The sequence below is a fragment of the Panthera uncia genome, assembly GCF_023721935.1.
Source record: "Panthera uncia isolate 11264 chromosome C1 unlocalized genomic scaffold, Puncia_PCG_1.0 HiC_scaffold_4, whole genome shotgun sequence".
Taxonomy (NCBI): Eukaryota; Metazoa; Chordata; class Mammalia; order Carnivora; family Felidae; genus Panthera; species Panthera uncia.
In genome coordinates this window covers 29,818,824-29,836,192 of record NW_026057585.1, presented here as the reverse complement: position 1 = coordinate 29,836,192, position 17,369 = coordinate 29,818,824, and the positions used below count along the sequence as shown (strand labels likewise).

The 17,369-nt window shown below is 40.7% G+C and overlaps 2 protein-coding genes across 4 annotated transcripts in view; both read left to right on the top strand.

The window, feature by feature from the left end:
• Positions 1–4,867: 4,867 nt before the first annotated feature.
• Positions 4,868–5,328, top strand: LOC125913623 (thioredoxin-like). Its single transcript, XM_049618855.1, has one exon. It carries the CDS (start codon positions 4,882–4,884, stop codon positions 5,236–5,238), a length of 357 nt encoding a protein of 118 aa, XP_049474812.1. The 5' UTR covers positions 4,868–4,881; the 3' UTR covers positions 5,239–5,328.
• Positions 5,329–7,473: 2,145 nt separating this feature from the next.
• Positions 7,474–17,369, top strand: part of ZNF326 (zinc finger protein 326) — a 36,238-nt gene continuing 26,342 nt past the window's right edge. The window contains exons 1-2 of one of the 3 annotated variants that reach the window (XM_049616804.1): positions 7,474–7,638; positions 10,158–10,202. In XM_049616804.1, the coding sequence (XP_049472761.1) occupies positions 7,623–7,638; positions 10,158–10,202 (61 nt within the window). In that variant the 5' untranslated portion in view covers positions 7,474–7,622. Of the gene's footprint in view, positions 7,639–10,157; positions 10,203–17,369 lie in introns of those variants that run through there. The other 2 variants (XM_049616805.1, XM_049616807.1) reach the window with 2 other exon arrangements.

Genomic DNA, 17,369 nt, shown 5'->3' with positions numbered 1-17,369 from the left:
AAGCCAGCTTTTAGAGCTGTAAGATGTACAAGTGTCTATACTAGCCCCAATTCAGAGTGTAGTTGTTACACCATTTCCCACACATGGATCGATTGGTTAATGTGTGGTTATTCAATCTCTAAAGTTCCTTTTTTAGACTTGACATTTTCTCAATAAGTACAAGTTACTGAAACAGAAGAGAACTTATTCCAATACCTTGTCTTGCAAGTGTCTCGAAAATCAGCACTGGTAACAGTTTTAGGTTTATCATTAAATAAGAATCTCCAAAGTGAAGCCTAAATACTGGCATTTATTAAAAGTGCCTGAATGATTCTAGAGTAGAGCCAGACTTGAGAACCACTGACTTAAATGACCAATAGAGAGAGGCTCCTTCCTCTGTTCCCAACAATATCTACAAAGAGAATGAAATACAACATTTGGCTAAGGAGAACTAATTGTTAATACATGTTACATTTTGTTTTGTATCAAATATATATATATATTACATATCAAATATATATATTATATATATATTGTGTATATATATACATATTATATATGTATTACATTATAAAAGTGCGAAAGAAATTTGGAGAATATAGAAGACTAAGTATGGATGCCTGTGAGTACATAAAAAGTCATCACGAAAAAGAATCACAGTTCATGTTTTACAATTTTTCTTTCCATCTTATCTTTATGCTTTGTCTTTTAAAAAAAAATTGGTATTGCTATTATCAGATTTCACATACAATTTTGTATCCTGTTTTTCAAATTTACCACTACAGTGTTTTCCATTGTTCCATGCTTTAAAAGATCATCTCTAAAAACAAAATCTACTGAAATGAGGCAAACAGGGAAATTTATATCCACAATTGAACCAAAATAGAAATTCAGGTACTTTTAGAGCACAGGCCCATAGGAATATTTTCTGCTCCGTGTCCTTTCACAACATCTTAGACCAGCAGGAACTAGATAGACACGTGCTCCATTTCTGTAGCCAAACCTTGACTATATTTGGTGTGTGGTGCCCTCTACTGGGTCTCCTAGGACTGTGCCCTTTTTCTGTTTGTAAACTCTATGTGTTGGGTTGACTCTCAAGATGGGGGTTAGATTGTATGTGTGCATGTTTGAATTTTGTATGTTTGTATTTTTATTTACATTTGTTTCCCTAATGTAGAATTGAAGCTATTTAGATACAGAAGCTGACTATGGGTCTGTTTCCTTCTTATTCATTCAACAGACACTTTAGAGTCTACCTTGTGCCAGGCATGGTTCTAGCAGGCTGGAGACACAAAGATGAGATCTCCACCTTCAAGTGGCTCATTGTCTAGTGGCAGAGACCCTACTATCCAAGGCCTGGATAGTCCCACAGGAGAACTTGATTCCTTGTAGATCCTTGTCCTCCCCTCTCTAGGAAAACCATCCTCTTCAATGAAGCATGCAGCTTTGGGAGAGACACACGTGGCAGAGCCAGGAAGAAAGGGGACACCTTTCCAGCAGGGCAGATCTACCAAATCAATTCTGGCAATCAGTGGGGTTGACAGATGTCGCAGACAGCTTGCTCTCAATTTACTTAGAAGATTAAAATTTATGATGGACTAAACACATTAAGAAGATGAAATGAGAGGCGATAATTCAGAGGTTTAACTGAGACCCTAATAGGGAATAAACCTCATTTTCTAGAAATGTATACTTTATATAATTTATACCTAAGGAAAGCACTTCTGTGTTTGGAATTTCACCTTGCTTTTTGGGGAAGGGAATGCACATGAAACTAATTGAGTTTTTCTAATCTGAGAAAGGCCTAAAGCACAGGATGAGGTGGGGAATCTCCAAAGCATTCATGATCACTTCTTTTCCTACATAACTCTCTTTGACTGCATTAGTACAATTATGCAAGATTGGGAGATTGGCAAAATCTCTCTCCTTTTTTTTTTTTTTTTAACGTTTATTTATTTTTGAGACAGAGAGATAGAGCATGAATGCAGGAGGGTCAGAGAGAGAGGGAGACACAGAATCTGAAACAGGCTCCAGGCTCTGAGCTGTCAGCACAGAGCCCGATGTGGGGCTTGAACTCACGGACAGTGAGATCATGACCTGCGCCGAAGTCGGATGCTTAACTGACTGAGCCACCCAGGCGCCCCTCTCCTTTTTTTTTAATGTTTATTTTTGACAGAGAGAGAGAGAGACAGAGCATGAGTGGGGGAGGGGCAGAGAGACAGGGAGACACAGAATTCAAAGCAGGCTCCAGGCTTTGAGCTGTCAGCACAGAGCCTGATGCGGGGCTTGAGCTCACAGACCGCGAGATCATGACCTGAGCCGAAGTTGGATGCTCAACCGACTGAGCTACCCAGGCGCCCCTCTCCTTTTTTTTTTTCTTTTTCTTTCTTTTTTTTTTAACCTGAGAACTTTGGTGATGATATTGAATCTCCAAGGTTGGCTCCAAACAGCAATAGACCATGATTATATAATATTTGTCATGTATATGGAACCAGTAATTTCTCATTGTGCAGTCTTGGACAAGTAACCTAACTTTCTCTTTAATTTACCTCATGCGGAAAGGATATAACCTATCTTATTGTGAGGATACAAGTAAGGCATATAAAGAGTCCATCAAAATCCTTGGCAGGCAAGAGCTGCTCGGTAGAGCACAGTAGGCACTTCAGAATGATAGAGATGCACATATGGGCTCTGGAGCCAGGCTGCTTGGGTTTGAATCTTGGCTCTATTCTTTTCTTTTTTTTTTTTTTTTTTTAACAGTGTGTCCTTGGGCAAGTAACTTTACCTTTATGGGTGTCAGTTTCCTTAGCAGTAAAGTAGGGGCAATAGTACTACCTACATTATAGGATTCTTTTTTTTTTTTTTAATTTAAAAAAATGTTTATTTATTTTCGAGAGAGAGAGAGAGAGAGAGAGGGAGAGAGAGAGAACATGTGCGTGCACGCAAGTGGGGAGGAGCAGAGAGAGCGGGAGACACAGAATCTGAAGCAGGCTCCAGGCTCCAAGGTGTCAGCGTAGAGTCTGATGTAGGGCTCAAATCCACGAGCCTCAAGATCATGACCTGAGCCAAAGTCGGATGCTCAACCGAGCCACCCAGGTGCCCCTACATCATAGGACTCTTAAGCAGATAAAAGGAGTTAATACATGTAAAGTTCTTTGGAACATTTATTAATATATAGGGCTTAATAAAAGCTAATTATTATTTTAATTGCTATTTCTTTTAGCTTTTAGAGACACCTGTGTCTTTTTCAAGTTGTAAATTAAAATTGGAGAGAGACTTCTTCTCATATGTATAAAATACATCCATTCAGTGCTATTAACACTAGCTGTTTTCAGCCGATTTCTATTGCTGTGGTTCTGTAACCAGCTCTCCTTGGATAAGTCCTCAGAACCCTCAGTAGGAATTACTTTGCTTATGTTAAGTTTGGCTGCTCTGCCTTAAGACTGTCATTTTTAGTACTTGACCTCCCTCTCTAAGTATTTATGAATTCCCTAAAGAACATGGAGAAGAAGAATTATTTGGAGCCAATTGGGAAGGCATTGTGAAATCAGAACTCCCCTTTGTAAACCTACTGTCACTTATTCTCCAAAATAATTGTTGGATGCTGTGGTTTTGTGCAGAGGAAGCTCTGGGCACTCACTTTCAGTCAGATGCAGTCTTTTCTTCAGTGGTGATTTTGCTTCTCCTCCTTAACATACAGCGCCACTGTGCTACCTATAGGCCATATAAAAGGGGTACATAGAAGGGTCTCCATTCCCAAAGAGTATGAACAAAGAACTAGACAAGGAATACAACTAAAAAACTTACTACAACAAGAATCCAACTGTGCTAACCACTATTAAGGTGACACAGAGGGAAGGGGATTCTGACTAAGAGCTTAGGGAGAGGTTTAAAAAGAGGCGACATGAATATTGAACCTTGAAGAATGGCAGAGGAGGAAAGGAAACACAATAGAAGCAGAGAGAACAGGGTGAGCAAAAGCTTGTGAAAATACACAGTTTGTTTGGGGAACAGCAGATGGTCCTGTGTTGTTGGAGCAGAAGGTATGTATGTGGAGGGTCAGGAGATGAGGAACAGAGGTCCCTGGGTCCTCAGGGAGCCCACGCACCTCGCTCTTCTCAGGTTCTGGGGAGGGCAATGGTAGGGCTTCTTTGACGGCTCCCTCAGGATCAGGTCTTAGATGTAGCTCCCCATTTCCTCCTTCTCCCTGCAGACTTCTCTTGGCATCAGCACATCATCCTTTTAACCTCTGCACTTAATAAAACATATTCTCTTCTGTTTTCCAGTAGGCTTAGCTGTTCTGGCATTTACTAACCTGCCACCTACTGCAAAATAAATGGAGAATGAAATAGTCTAAGACTTTGTACAAAACCTTGGCCCCTCAGGGTAAAAATCTAAGCCTAAACAAGTGGGAACAGGCCCGGTTGCCTGGCCAGTTTCTGGGGGACTGGAAAGAGATGACAGTGAAGGAAGAAGACCATGTTTGGCACATAGTTGGTGCTCAATCAATATTTGTTTGGTAAAGGAATTAAGGGATGGCTTGAGGGACTCTCAGGTATTGCAAGGCCTCTCAGGTATTGTGGGGTATCTAGGTATGGCCACCTGCTTCTGCCTTGGGAAAGAGGAAGGAAGGGGAGAAGATATCTATGTATTCTGGCTCTCCAGGCATTTGTGCTGAGGCCAGTTTTCTTCTTGAGTTAGGAGTTCCATGATTGGTAATTTTCTCTTTTCGGAGAGAAAGAAGGGTGTGTGTGTGTGTGTGTGTGGTTCCCAATACTTATTTCCTTACACTCATGCCTGAATACCACGGGTTACAAACCATTCCTTTGTCATGATACCAAGAAAAATAAAAAGTTAAAAATGTCAAGAGAGAGCTCTGTCCAGCATTTAGGATCCAGTTACATGGTCCTTACAGCCGCTTGTCAGACCCCAACAGCCAAAATGGTGAAGCAGATTGAGAGCAAGTATGCTTTTCAGGAAGCCTTGAACAGTGCAGGGGAAAAACTTGTAGTAGTTGACTTTTCAGCCATGTGGTGTGGGCCTTGCAAAACGATTAAGCCTTTCTTTCATTCCTTCTCTGACAAGTATTCCAACATGGCGTTCCTTGAAGCAGATGTGGATGACTGTTGGGATGTTGCTTCAGAGCATGAAGTCAAATGCATGCCAACCTTCCAGTTTTTTAAAAAAGGACAAAAGGTGGGTGAACTTTCTGGGGCTAGTAAGGAAAAACTTGAAGCTACCATTAATGAATTAATCTAATTATGTTTTCTGAAAACATAACCAGCCATTGGCTGTTGAAAACTTGTAAATTTTTTTATTTACCAAAAGGAAAGATCAAGTATGAAGACTGTATACCCAATTGCCATCTGATTATATAAAATGGCAATAAAATATTAAGTCTACCCTTAAAAAAAAAAAAAGTCAAGAGAGTTCAGTTTTACTTAGCAAATATATGTGCTCAGCACTTAGGATACAAAGAAGACTTGATTCTAAAAGGGCTTCGAATGTGGGTAGACATAAAGCCAAACAGAGTATTTACTGCAGGGGAGATAGTGCTGTAACAGGTTAGCTCAGGGCCTTGCTACTCCAAGTATGGTTTCAGCAGCAGCAGCAGCAGCAGCAGCAGCAGCAGCATCTTCTGGAAACCTGTGAGGAATGCAGACTCTGGCTCCAACCCAGTCTGACTGAGTGTGCATGTGAGTTTTAATGAGATTGCTAGGTGAATCCTATACACGTTAATATTTGAGAAGTACTGGCCTAGGGTGCAGGGATGGGATGTGGGTGTGTTTCTTAGAGGAAGTAAATCCTGAGCTATGTTTTGAGAATGGGTAGGGTTAACTGGGTGGTATCACAAGCAGAGACAAAAGCATAAGTAAAAGTTTAGTGGCATGAAGAAGCATAGGGGTGATTTGGGAAGCGGCTTAAAATTGATCCACAAAAGGGAGAGAGTGTAGGAGAGAGGAGGAGGGAGAAATGTAGGAAGATGGCAGGTCAGGCCATGGCCAGATCCGGACGCACGTGCTCTAGGTTACGTAGCTTTGCCTTGATCTAATCCATGATAGAGACGCACGATGAGATGTTTGGATTAGTGTTTAGAACACCGCAGCCCTGAGAAGCCTGAGAAATCAAGGCCAAAGGGCAGAGAAATTATTTAGGAAGATACAGCAACAGTTTGGGAGAGAGAGAATGAGAGTAGTTAGGTACTACAGGTAGTGCGGTGGGAATGGAGAGAAGGGAACAAGTTTAAGAAACTTTAAGAGATAATAAGCAGATGAAAGACTTCAGTATGAACTGGCGTGAGAGAATGGGAGAGAGCTGTGCCTTGACTAGATGAATCGGGCAGGCTTCCGGCTAGGATTAGTGGGTGGTTGCTCACAACACCACTAACAGAGATGAAAGAATAAAGGAGGATGAGCAGGTTTGAGGAGGGAAATTATGAGTTCAGTTTTCAACATGTTCAGCTCAGGTGACTAGGAAACATGTATAGGATGGGGGAAAAAAAGAAAACAAGGGTGGAGAATGGGTGAATCAATCAGGGTGGAGAAGGAAAGTGATGAGGAAGAAACAATGCCCTGTCCAGGTTTGGGGCTATGGTAATATACATAGTATATCTGTGAGTTTTTCCCCCAGCCCTATTTCCACAAGCTGCCTTCTTGGAACTGGTTCCAGAAACTGGTTGGATCTCAAAGAAGAGCAAATGGTTTTGATTCATGGTTTCCTATCCTGCAATCAACTCGTTGTTGACACTATTTCCTCGACTAAAAGAAAAAAAAATTAAACCTGGAGTTCAAGCTGCTCCAGGGTCAGAATGAATAGTTGTCTTTTTCCATATTGACCTGTGGGGTGAATAATTTTGGCCACTTCCCCAACACTACTTCCAAAGTAGTGATAATACAACGCCAAGGTGTGTGGATATTTGTGGTCATTCGTCAGGTTCTGGAGGACTTCTGCCACAAATCATCCCTGGTTTTGAACTTTTACAGCACTTTCATTTTGGACCTTAAAATTCAGAAATTGGTAATAGCTTGTTTTGGATCATTTCCATAATTATTTCCTATTTTGCAATCTGTTCTCTGCTCACAGAGTAAAAATCGTCTGGGACTTCAGCGTCTCCACAGCAAAAAGTCCAAAAACACGTTAACATTTTCGGTACAGTCATCCCCAGCCAATAAAAAGCAAAAGGTCGGCACGTGGTTTATTAGTTTGGGCAGGAGGGAGGTATTCCAACTAGATCCTTTCGCTCTTGCCAGGATCAAACATGGCGGGCCGCAGCCAGAATTTCCCGAACACCCAGTTCGCTTTCCCGTGACCCTAGTCAGTCTTCGACGCTCCTCTTTCTACCTTCCTTCCTCCTCAGCCGCTCCCAGAGGGTCAGCACTCGGGAGCGCGACAGCGGGCCTCCTTCCCGCCCCCACTCGAGGGCCCGCCCACCAGCCCGCGCCAGCCAATCGCAGGCCGCGCTGCGGCGGCTGGCAGCGCCGGCCGGCCCCGCCCCTCAGCCTCGCTGTGGCCTGCGGCTCCCGGGCCGGTAGCGCCGCTGTCGGTCGCGAGGACGGGTGGTGTGGAACCGCGGGTCGCGGGCGCTTGCCGCCTGCCACAGCTCAGCCCAGCGTCGCCGAGGCTGTGAGCCCCGAGCCTCCGCCATGGATTTCGAAGACGGTAAGCGGCGCCTCTGGCTGGTCGCCACGGCGGGCGGGAGGCGGGGTGGCCGCCCCGGGGGTCTGTTTACGGTCTCAAGATGGCCGTGTGGGCTTTGTTCTGCGGGCCCGGAGGCCGCCCGCCCGCCGCGGGCCCAGTGCCCGGAATCGGCCTGTGTGGGAACCCGCGCGCCTTGTCGCGCCCGCCCGGCGCCCGCTGCCGCCGGGGACCTGGGAGTTCCGTGCCGGCCTCGGTGAGGGGAAGGGCGCGCCCAGAGCGCCACGGCCTCCGGTCTCGGGCCCCGGACTCGCGCTCCGGACTCGCCCCGGCCCCGGTGCGTGGAAATTGCCCCGACGCCTCCCAACTCCCCGGTCTCGGGCAGAGGGGCGGGTGGGGCCTCCCCGGCCTCGCGTCGCGTTCGCCTCATAGGGCGGCGACCCAGCTCGTCCGTGTAGTAAATCCCCAACCAGGTTGCTTCTTAACAGATACAATTTCCAGAGGCTTGTTCACGGTGATGTTTCTCGTCTTAGTTTGAAGACGAGTTTAAAGGGCGTCTGTAAGTGACAAGTATAGGTAGATCTCTGTGCCGAATGGAAACCTGAGCTATATTACTGGTTAGCAAACTGGGCTGTTTATCCACCAAAATTACCTGGTCGTTAATCCCTAATTTCAAATAGCTGCGTGAACCTAAGCATTTTTTCCTCTGGATTGTGTATGGATGGGACTTAAGTTAGAATTCTGGCACGGCATCACATGCCCTTCAAATTCAGCTCTGTGCCCAGCCGCCTGCGTTGGACTTAACGTTTAAAGAAACCGTATTCCAGCAATACCTTTCAGCTGTCTCTCACGCTAGTTCTTTAAACCATTTTCACAGGCTCCCAGAGTAAAATTAATTTGGTTTTCACCTTGTCTTCAAATCTTGCCCAACTTTTTTATAGGAGTTGGTGTCAAGATAAAATGAGTCGGTTAACGACAGCGTTAGGGAGACGTGGAAAAGGGTTTCAGTGATTAAAGTGGTCTTAATCCTGAGTAACCAGACGTGTCTAATTAAAACCGGCTCGCTAACTAGTTGTAAGCCCCTCACCCAACCGAAACAATTATATTAAACATTGAATGTACTGTGATCTCAGCATGAGTCTGACTAAACGATCTTTTGATCTTTGATTTGATTTCATGCCAGAAAGAATTAAAGCTGCCAAATCTAAGTATATGAAAGGGGGCTGAAAGAACCCATGTTTAAAAAAGTTTATTTGTTTATTTTGAGAGAGAGAGAGAAAATCCCAAGCTGTCGGTGCAGCGCCAGATGTGGGGCTTGATCTCACGAAGCCTGACATCGTGACCTGAGCCGAAATCAAGAGTAGGGCTCTTAACCAGCTAAGCCCCCCAGGCGCCCCTGGGATAACCCTTTGGTGGAGCCTTTTCAATTAGTTTGAAATAGGAAGTCCAGCTGTTAAGAGTAGCACACTCCGGTGTTTTTGTTTGTTTTGGTTGGACTTTGACTCATTTGGATACAGATACCTTAAAACTATGTTTATTTGAAGTAGCGAAGCTGGGAATGAAAGTTAAAAATATATTGCTATGTTTTCATACCAAAGTTTGATGATAGTACCAACACTCAGGGTACAGCAGAAGCTACCCAGGTGGGGGGAGGGAACAATGGGAGTGGTTCCCCCCCCCCCCCCCCACCAAGGGAATCCATTTTCTGTAGAGAGTTGAAAAACAATAAAACTTAGTTTGCTTACTTTTTATTGTCACCATGTGCCTACAACTCCAGCGTTAGTAATAAAATTATAAACAGTGTCAGTGAGTAAACACTCCTCCTCTCTCTTGCTTCCTTTTCTCCTTTACTGCTATATTTGGGAGTGGAATTTGACTAACAATACATCTGAATCTAATCCTATGCAGCGTAGCTGGATTCTGTTGCCTTCAAGGGATCACTGTATCAGCTTTCTTTCTTTTAGTATTTATTAGTAAAATTAATTAAAGGACTTAACAATTGCCAAATCCCTTTCAACAGAAATTGCCAATATGGTTTTTGGTGATGTCACATCCTGGATAGATACAGTGAAGGCAAACATATATGTTTGTGTATATGCATTCTCAAATAAGATCTTGAAAACTTTAGAGAGCGAGTAGGTAAAAGAAATATATTTAACTTTGAAACAATTACATATTACATACAATCAATTCTCACATGGCCCTTTTTGCAATATTTGATACATAATTTAATCTATCTGCCTTCCTTTTGTTTCCCTGTATAAATCAGTACTGGATTCCCTTTTTTGGCAATTATTGTATATCAGGTGTTAAAGCGAATTTTTACATTTTAGTAATTTGGATGATTTGCCTCTTGGGGAGATAATGAAGAGAGATACATGTTTTTCCATATTAAATGTTTGTAATTATTTACACTCCATTTTTGTAGATAATAGAGTTAATGACATTTTAAGAAATTGTGTTTGATTTGAATAGATGAGTATGTAATTTCAGACTTTCGCTAATATTGCACTAATTTCTTTCTGTTAAATGTGTCTTCATAGATTATACACACTCTGCTTGCAGAAATACTTATCAGGGCTTTAATGGTGAGTATCCTCTTTTGTTTGCTCTTAAATAATGTTAAAGGAATGCATTTCAGTTTTTCTCTACATGCACATAAAGTAACAATGTAAAAAGCCAGTTCTACCTTGTTTCAGTCATTGTTTTGTCTCTTAATGTATCACTGCTCAGTGTTAATGTGTCACACTATGTATAGTTTTTGAATTAAGGAATTTGGGAATCAGAAAAAGTCAGGGCTATTCCGTATAGTTTGACTCTTTTGTTAGAATTATGATTCCTTTACTTTATTCCAAAAGGCCTTGACTACATTCTGAGTGATGAGTTACAAGAAACTGGTCGAGTTCTTTTTGCTGACTGAGAAGCTTTGGTATTGAATAATGTAGATTAAGTGGATTATTGTCTTGGTTTTATATCGCTTCTATTGTAATACATTTTGACCTTGTTTTTGAGGTCATTTGCTTTAGTGTCTAAATGTGTTTGTATATAAAGAGCTGTCTAGAGGAGCACATGAAGAAGCCTGATTGTTTATTTTATTTTTTTAAATATTTTTTTAATGTTTACTTTTTGAGAGAGGGAGACAGAGCATGAGCAGGGGAGGGGCAGAGAGAGAGGGAGACACAGAATATGAAGCAGGCTCCAGGCTCCGAGCTGTCAGCACAGAGCCCATTGTGGGACTCAAACCCATGAACTGTGATATCTTGACCTGAGCTGAAGTTGGACACCCAACCGACTGAGCCACCCAGGAGTCCCTAAGCCTGATTGTTCATTGACTTAAGCATGACGTTAGAGTTGTGACTACAGAGCTAGATAAAATCATAAGAGGTAGGCAGAGTACAGTTGGATGTTATTTTGATAGTTATTAAAGTTCTGCCAGACAGGATGATAACACAAAAAAGAACGTGGAAGAATTCAGTGAGGTAAAAAAGGACCCCCATAGAGTGGAAGTACACATATTGATTGCCAGAGAAAAGGAAAATTCAGCTGTGTACAGAATATAATATATTCACAAAATAAAACTGAAGCAGGTGTACTAAATAAAACCATGTGCCATTTTATGAGAATAATTGCTGTCCAATTAATTTCTGTGTATCATCTTTAAGAATTTAGAGAAACTTTGTATTTGATGTGGGCTGTGTGTAGGAAGTAGTATATATTGAGTGCTGAAGAATACCTTTTTTTTTTTTAAGTTTATTTATTTTGAGAGAGAGAGCATGAGCAGGAGAAGGGCAGAGAGAGAGGGAGAGACAGAATCCCAAGCAGGCTCTGAATTGTCAGCCCAGAGCTGGATGCAGGGCTTGATCTCACAAACTGAGATTGTGACCTGAGCTGAAATCAAGAGTTGGATGCTTCACTGACTGAGCTATCCACATGCCTCTGGTTGTTGTTGTTGCTGTTGTTGTTGTTTTCTTAATGTATTTTTGAGTAATCACTACACCCAACCTGGGGCTCAAACTTACAACCCCAAGATCAAGAGTTGCATGCTCTACTAACTGATCCAGCTAGTTGCCCTTGAAGAACACAGTTTTGAACAGGAGAATGTCATAATAAAACTACCAGAGGAACTTTAATTTGTATCCACATTTAGGTAGATTGAAAACTAGAAACTTAGAGGAGTGCCTGGCTGGCTCAGTTGGAAGAATATGTGACTCTTGCTCTTGGGGTTGTAAGTTCAAGCCCCATGCTGGATGTAGAGATTTCTTAAAAATAAAATCTTAAAAAAGGAAAAGAAAAGAAAAAACTGGAAAATAAGCTAAAAAGCCATTTAATAAATTTAGGTGTTAGGATTTAAAGATCCTGAACTTGGGAGAAGACTAGTAATTTTGAAAATAGTAAGATGTTTCTAGAGAAAATTAACAGAACTTGCAGGCTGACTGACTAGTAATGAGTAGAAAATTGAGAAGGATGAATAAAAACGAGTCCAAGATTTTAAACTGGAGTGAGTAGGACTAATACGTTCACCAAAGAGAGACATTTGGAATGATAAAAGGCTTCAATTTCTAGTAGTGTTTACCAGAGATTTGGATTCAATGTCTAAATGTAGGACTTTGACATGTAGAGTCATACCAGGCCAGAAGTTTATTTTCTTAATGTATAGTGATGCAAAAAGAACTTTAGGAATTTCTATCACAGTGATGACTTTTTGCTTAAGAGATGCACTTTATTTTTTATTGAAGTATAATTGACATACAACATTACATTAATTTCAGGGGTACAGCATGATGATTCACTGTAGGAAATGATTTCACTGGGAAAATGATTACTGCAGTAATTCTAGTTACCATCCATCACCATATATAATTAAACTTTTTTCTTATAATGAGAACTTTTAAGATTTAATCTCTTAACAGTTAAGTCATCATGCTATACATTATATCCTGTGACTTATTTTTTCTCCTCATGATTTATTTTTTTATAACTGTACTTTTGTACCTTTTGATTCCCTTTGCCCACCTGCACTCTCCCCTCTAGAAACCACTAACCTGTTCTCTGTATCTATGAGCTTGGCTTTTTTGTTTTGTTTTGTTTCGTTTTGTTTAGATTCCACATAACAGTATTTGTCTTGCTTTGTAACTTATTTCACTTAGCATAATGCCCTCAGGGTCCATCCATGTTGTTGCAAATGGCAAGATTTCATTCCTTTTTATGGCTGAGTCCTGTTCCTCGTATATGTGAACCCCATCTTTTTTATCCATTCATCCTTTAGTGGACACTTAAGTTGTTTTCATACCTCTCCTATTATAAATAAAGCTGCAGCGAACATGGGGTGCATATATCCTTTTGGATTAATGTTTTACCAATGTTGTGAATTTTATTTTTTCTCTTAATTTTAGTTCCAACAGTGGTTTTCATCTGAGGGTGATTGTTAGATTCCCCTGGGGAGCTTTTCCAAAGTGTGTTTGTTTAGGTCATACTCTAGTCCTCTTGAATCTTAGTTTTAAATAAGGGATCCCTGGTTGTGCATGTGATGAAAAAGTGCTGTGAATGATTTTGGAATGCATTGCTGGTTAAAGATCATTATTTGACAACACTTTGAGGTCTAGGTTATCTACACTTCATACATGAGGAACTTAATTTCAGAGATGTAATTTGACTTTATTCATTTAACAAATATTTCTTGAGTGACTGCTGTGTATTAGATACTATTCTAGGAACTGGCAATATAGCAATGAGCAAAATGGAAAATATTCTTGCCCTTGTAGGGAGTACAATCTAGTGGGATGAATTGGAGAATAAGCAAGATAAAGAAGTAACACATATTGTATATTAGATGGTAACAATTGCTTAGAAGAAAAAGGCCACAGAGGATGTTGGCGGTGGTGGTGGTGGTGGTGGTGTGTGTGTGTGTTGGGGAAGGACTTGCTAAGGTGACCTTTGAGCACAGATTTGAGAAGGTGCGGATGCAAGCCATGGCTATCTAAAGGGAGAATGCTGTAGGCTTTAGCAAATACGAAGCCAAATGAAGCCAACAATACAATTCATTGTTAGCATTGTCTTTTCCAGCGACTGAAATGAAGTAGAAGGTACTGGAAAATATGTCAAGTTCCAAATTTCCTCCACACCGTTTCCTGGAAGGAAGTTGTATTTTCAATGATTCCATGTTTCCTTCCTGCCTCACAATAACTCTTTTTATATAAACAGCAGAGAAAAAAAGGAGAGCATTCCAGATAGAGGAAAGCAGGAATAAAGGTACAGCTGAGTACATTGTGCTTCAGAGAGACTTAAGAAGAATGTTTTGACTAGAGCTGATGATTTTTGCTGAGCAGTCTTAAGACAGAGTTAGTGTGGTGAGGTGTAGCCAAAGGCATTGAAAATCAAAGATAACTTGTTTATATCTAAGAGACAATAGAAAATGAAGACCTGAAAGAGTGGAGGGATTGAGCAGTGCGGATACAGAGAAAGAGCATTCCAGGCAGAGGGAGCAGCAGGTGCAAAAATGGGTGTGTGCATACTGTGTTCTAGGAACAGCTGAGGGTCTAGTATACCTAGAGTAGAGCGATAATGGGAGGAATGGTAGATGATGAAGTTAAGAAGTGATAGGTAAATCATACAGGGCAGTATTTGTCAGATACAGCAGTTGACTTCTTTTTTAATGTTTATTTATTTATTTTGAGAGCAAGCGAGTGAGCGAGCATGAGCTGGGAAAGGGGCAGAGAAAGAGGGAGAGAATCCCAAGCAGGCTCCACGCTGTCAGCACAGAGCCTGATGTGGGGCTCAATCCCACAAACCGTGAGATCATGACCTGAGCCAAAATCAAGAGTCGGACACTGAACCAAGTGAGCCACCCAGGTGCCCTACAAGTATTGACATTTTGGACTAGATAATTCTTTGTGGGGGGATGTCTTGTGCATTGTAGACTGTTCAGCAGCATCTTTGGCGTCTGTGCACTAGATGTGAACAGCACCTGCCCTTTGGTTGTGAAAACCAAAAGTGCTTTCAGAGATTGTCAAATGTCCTCTGGAAGGCAAAATTGTCCTTGGTTCAAAGCCACTGGTATAGGGCCTTACGGATTATTTAAGGGTTTGGCTTTTACTTCAGGCAAAATGGGAAGCCATTGGAAGTTACTGAGCATTGAACTTTATTTAAGTTTATTTATTTAAGTAATCTCCACAGCCGGTGTGGGGCTTGAACTCATGACCCCGAGATCAAAAGTTGGCATGCTCTTCCAACCGAGCCAGCCAAGTACCCTGAACATGATTTAAATTCACATTTTAACAGATTTATTCTGGCTGTTTTCTTCAGAATAAACAGAAAGGAAGCAAAAGTGAAAGCAGGAAAACTAGTTAGGAGGCTGTTGCAGTAATGTAGATTTGAGATGCTGGTGGCCTGTATCAAAATGCTAGTAGTATGGAGGTGGTGAACAGAGGTCCTATTTCAAGAGTTGGTGTGACACAGCTTGTTAATTATTTTGATAAGTCAGTTGTTTTTTCCTGTTACTCCTCAGCTCCTTCCTTATGATTTAATTGTAACTGAGTTTTAACATTTGTTGAACTTACAGAGTGATCAAAGCAATAGAATAGATTTGATTTAAAACATGAGGTCGGTTTTTGAGTGAATTACTTTCATTTTATAATAATAATAAAGATATGCTATATTCTTCTAGTTTTACTCATTTATTTAAAAAATATTTTGATGTTTATTTTTGAGAGAGAGAGAGAGAGAGAGAGAGAGACAGAGTGTGAGCGGGGGAGGTGCAGAGAGAGAGGGAGACATAGAATCTGAAGCAGACTCCAGGCTTTGAGCCGTCAGCACAGAGCCTGACGCGGGGCTCGAATTCATGGACCGTGAGATCATGACCTGAGCTGAAGTCGGAGGCTCAACCGACTGAACCACCCAGGCGCCCTGTTCCAGTTTTATTTTTAAAGTGATTTCTAAGTTCATTTGGTAACCTGGAAGAATGTTTATATAGAAGCAGTCATCTTATAGAATCTATATCCCTATAATCATACTGATTACATACAGTATAAAGACTTTTCCTTTTTTCCTTTTTAATTAACTGAATAGTACTATACTATGAATAATAAGCCAAAATCACTGCTATGTAGTTTTCTTAATTTTTGTGTACTCTACAGTGCCTGGCATAAGGTGGGTGTTCAATAGTAGTAATTTATGACTCCATAGTGAAATAAAAACACAGAATAAAAAACTAAAAGATTTAGTATCTGAAGGCAGCCTCTGCGAGCTCAAAATTGAAACTCGCAGAAATAACAATATGAAACTTTTTGCTTTGTTTATCTAACTGAACTTAGCTCTAAGATTATTTTTTAATATGAGGCTTAGAGGAAGGCTTTTTATTTTGAAACTTTTATTTTAATTTCAAAATTGTCCTTTATCTGAGATAATATAAGAATAAATTATCAACTCTAAAGACAGATAATTGACATCGGGCTCTGTGCTGAGTGTGGAGCCCACTTAACATTCTCCCCCCACCCCAATACCCTTCTCCCCCACTTGTGCTCTCTCTCTCTCTCTCTCTCTCTCAAAAAAAAAAAAAAGATAAATGACTATTTTATTAATCTAGAATTGTGTTGTCTAATATGGTAGCCATTAGCTGCATGTGACTGCACACTTGAATGTGGACAGTTGGAATTTAGATGAGCTATAAATGTGAATAATGCGCCCCATTTGAAGTCTTAGTATGAAAAATGTATTAATAAACTTTTTGTGTTCTGTTATGCTTATTGGTACTTACAAGTTTTATGTAATTCTAAATTTCACTGAAAAGCTCAAGTTTTACCATTGGCAGCAAATGCTGTTAGTTGTTTTCCTTTAAGTGACAGTTTTACTTTGTTCATTTTTGAGAAAATGCCAAATGCTCAGTCTGTCTGTCTAGTAAAAATAGTATTCTTTGTAAAAGTGGCTAATTTCATTTCACAACCAAGCACTTGCACAATGGCTTTTCCTGGCAAAAACCGTGATACTTTGGTATGCAGCAAAATTGCTTTTTGTGCTACAGACACTACCAGAAAGAAATTGTACTCAAAAGTCATGGTTTAATAAAATCGATAATTCTTAACTGTTTCATCAAGGACATTTTTAAGTAGAGATGGCCCTTTTTATTATTTTTTTACTGCAAGTGTGCAGTATTAAGGACTACAATGACTGCTAATATCCTTTGGTGCCATTGCCTTGATTTGTGGTGTGGGACCTGCACTTTTACCCACCAGTGCTTTTGCGTCTTCAGTGCAAATGTCAGCACTGTGAAAAAGGCAAATAATGTTGCAGTGTTATTTATGAAAATAGTTTGATCTTGTGGATCCCTGAAAAGGTCCTAGCAACTCGCAGTGGTGAAGAGACTATTCTTTGAGAACAATGGTTCTGGGGTATATACAAAATTAGTAGAAATCAGACCCTGCCCACAAGATGAGTGTACATTTAGGATGAGGCCACAAATAGCAGAACATAAGGCAGAGTATCCTAAGCTCCATATAAGAGCTATAGACTTTTAGGTATTTAGAAGAAAGAGATGATAATCAACTGAGATGGTATCATTAAATTTGATCTTAAAAGGGTTAGTATTTGTTTTTTATTTTATTTTATTTTATTTTATTTTATTTTTTATTTTTTATTTTTTTTTATTTTTTAATATATGAAATTTACTGTCAAATTGGTTTCCATACAACACCCAGTGCTCATCCCAAAAGGTGTCCTCCTCAATACCCATCACCCACCCTGCCCTCCCTCCCCCCCCCCAT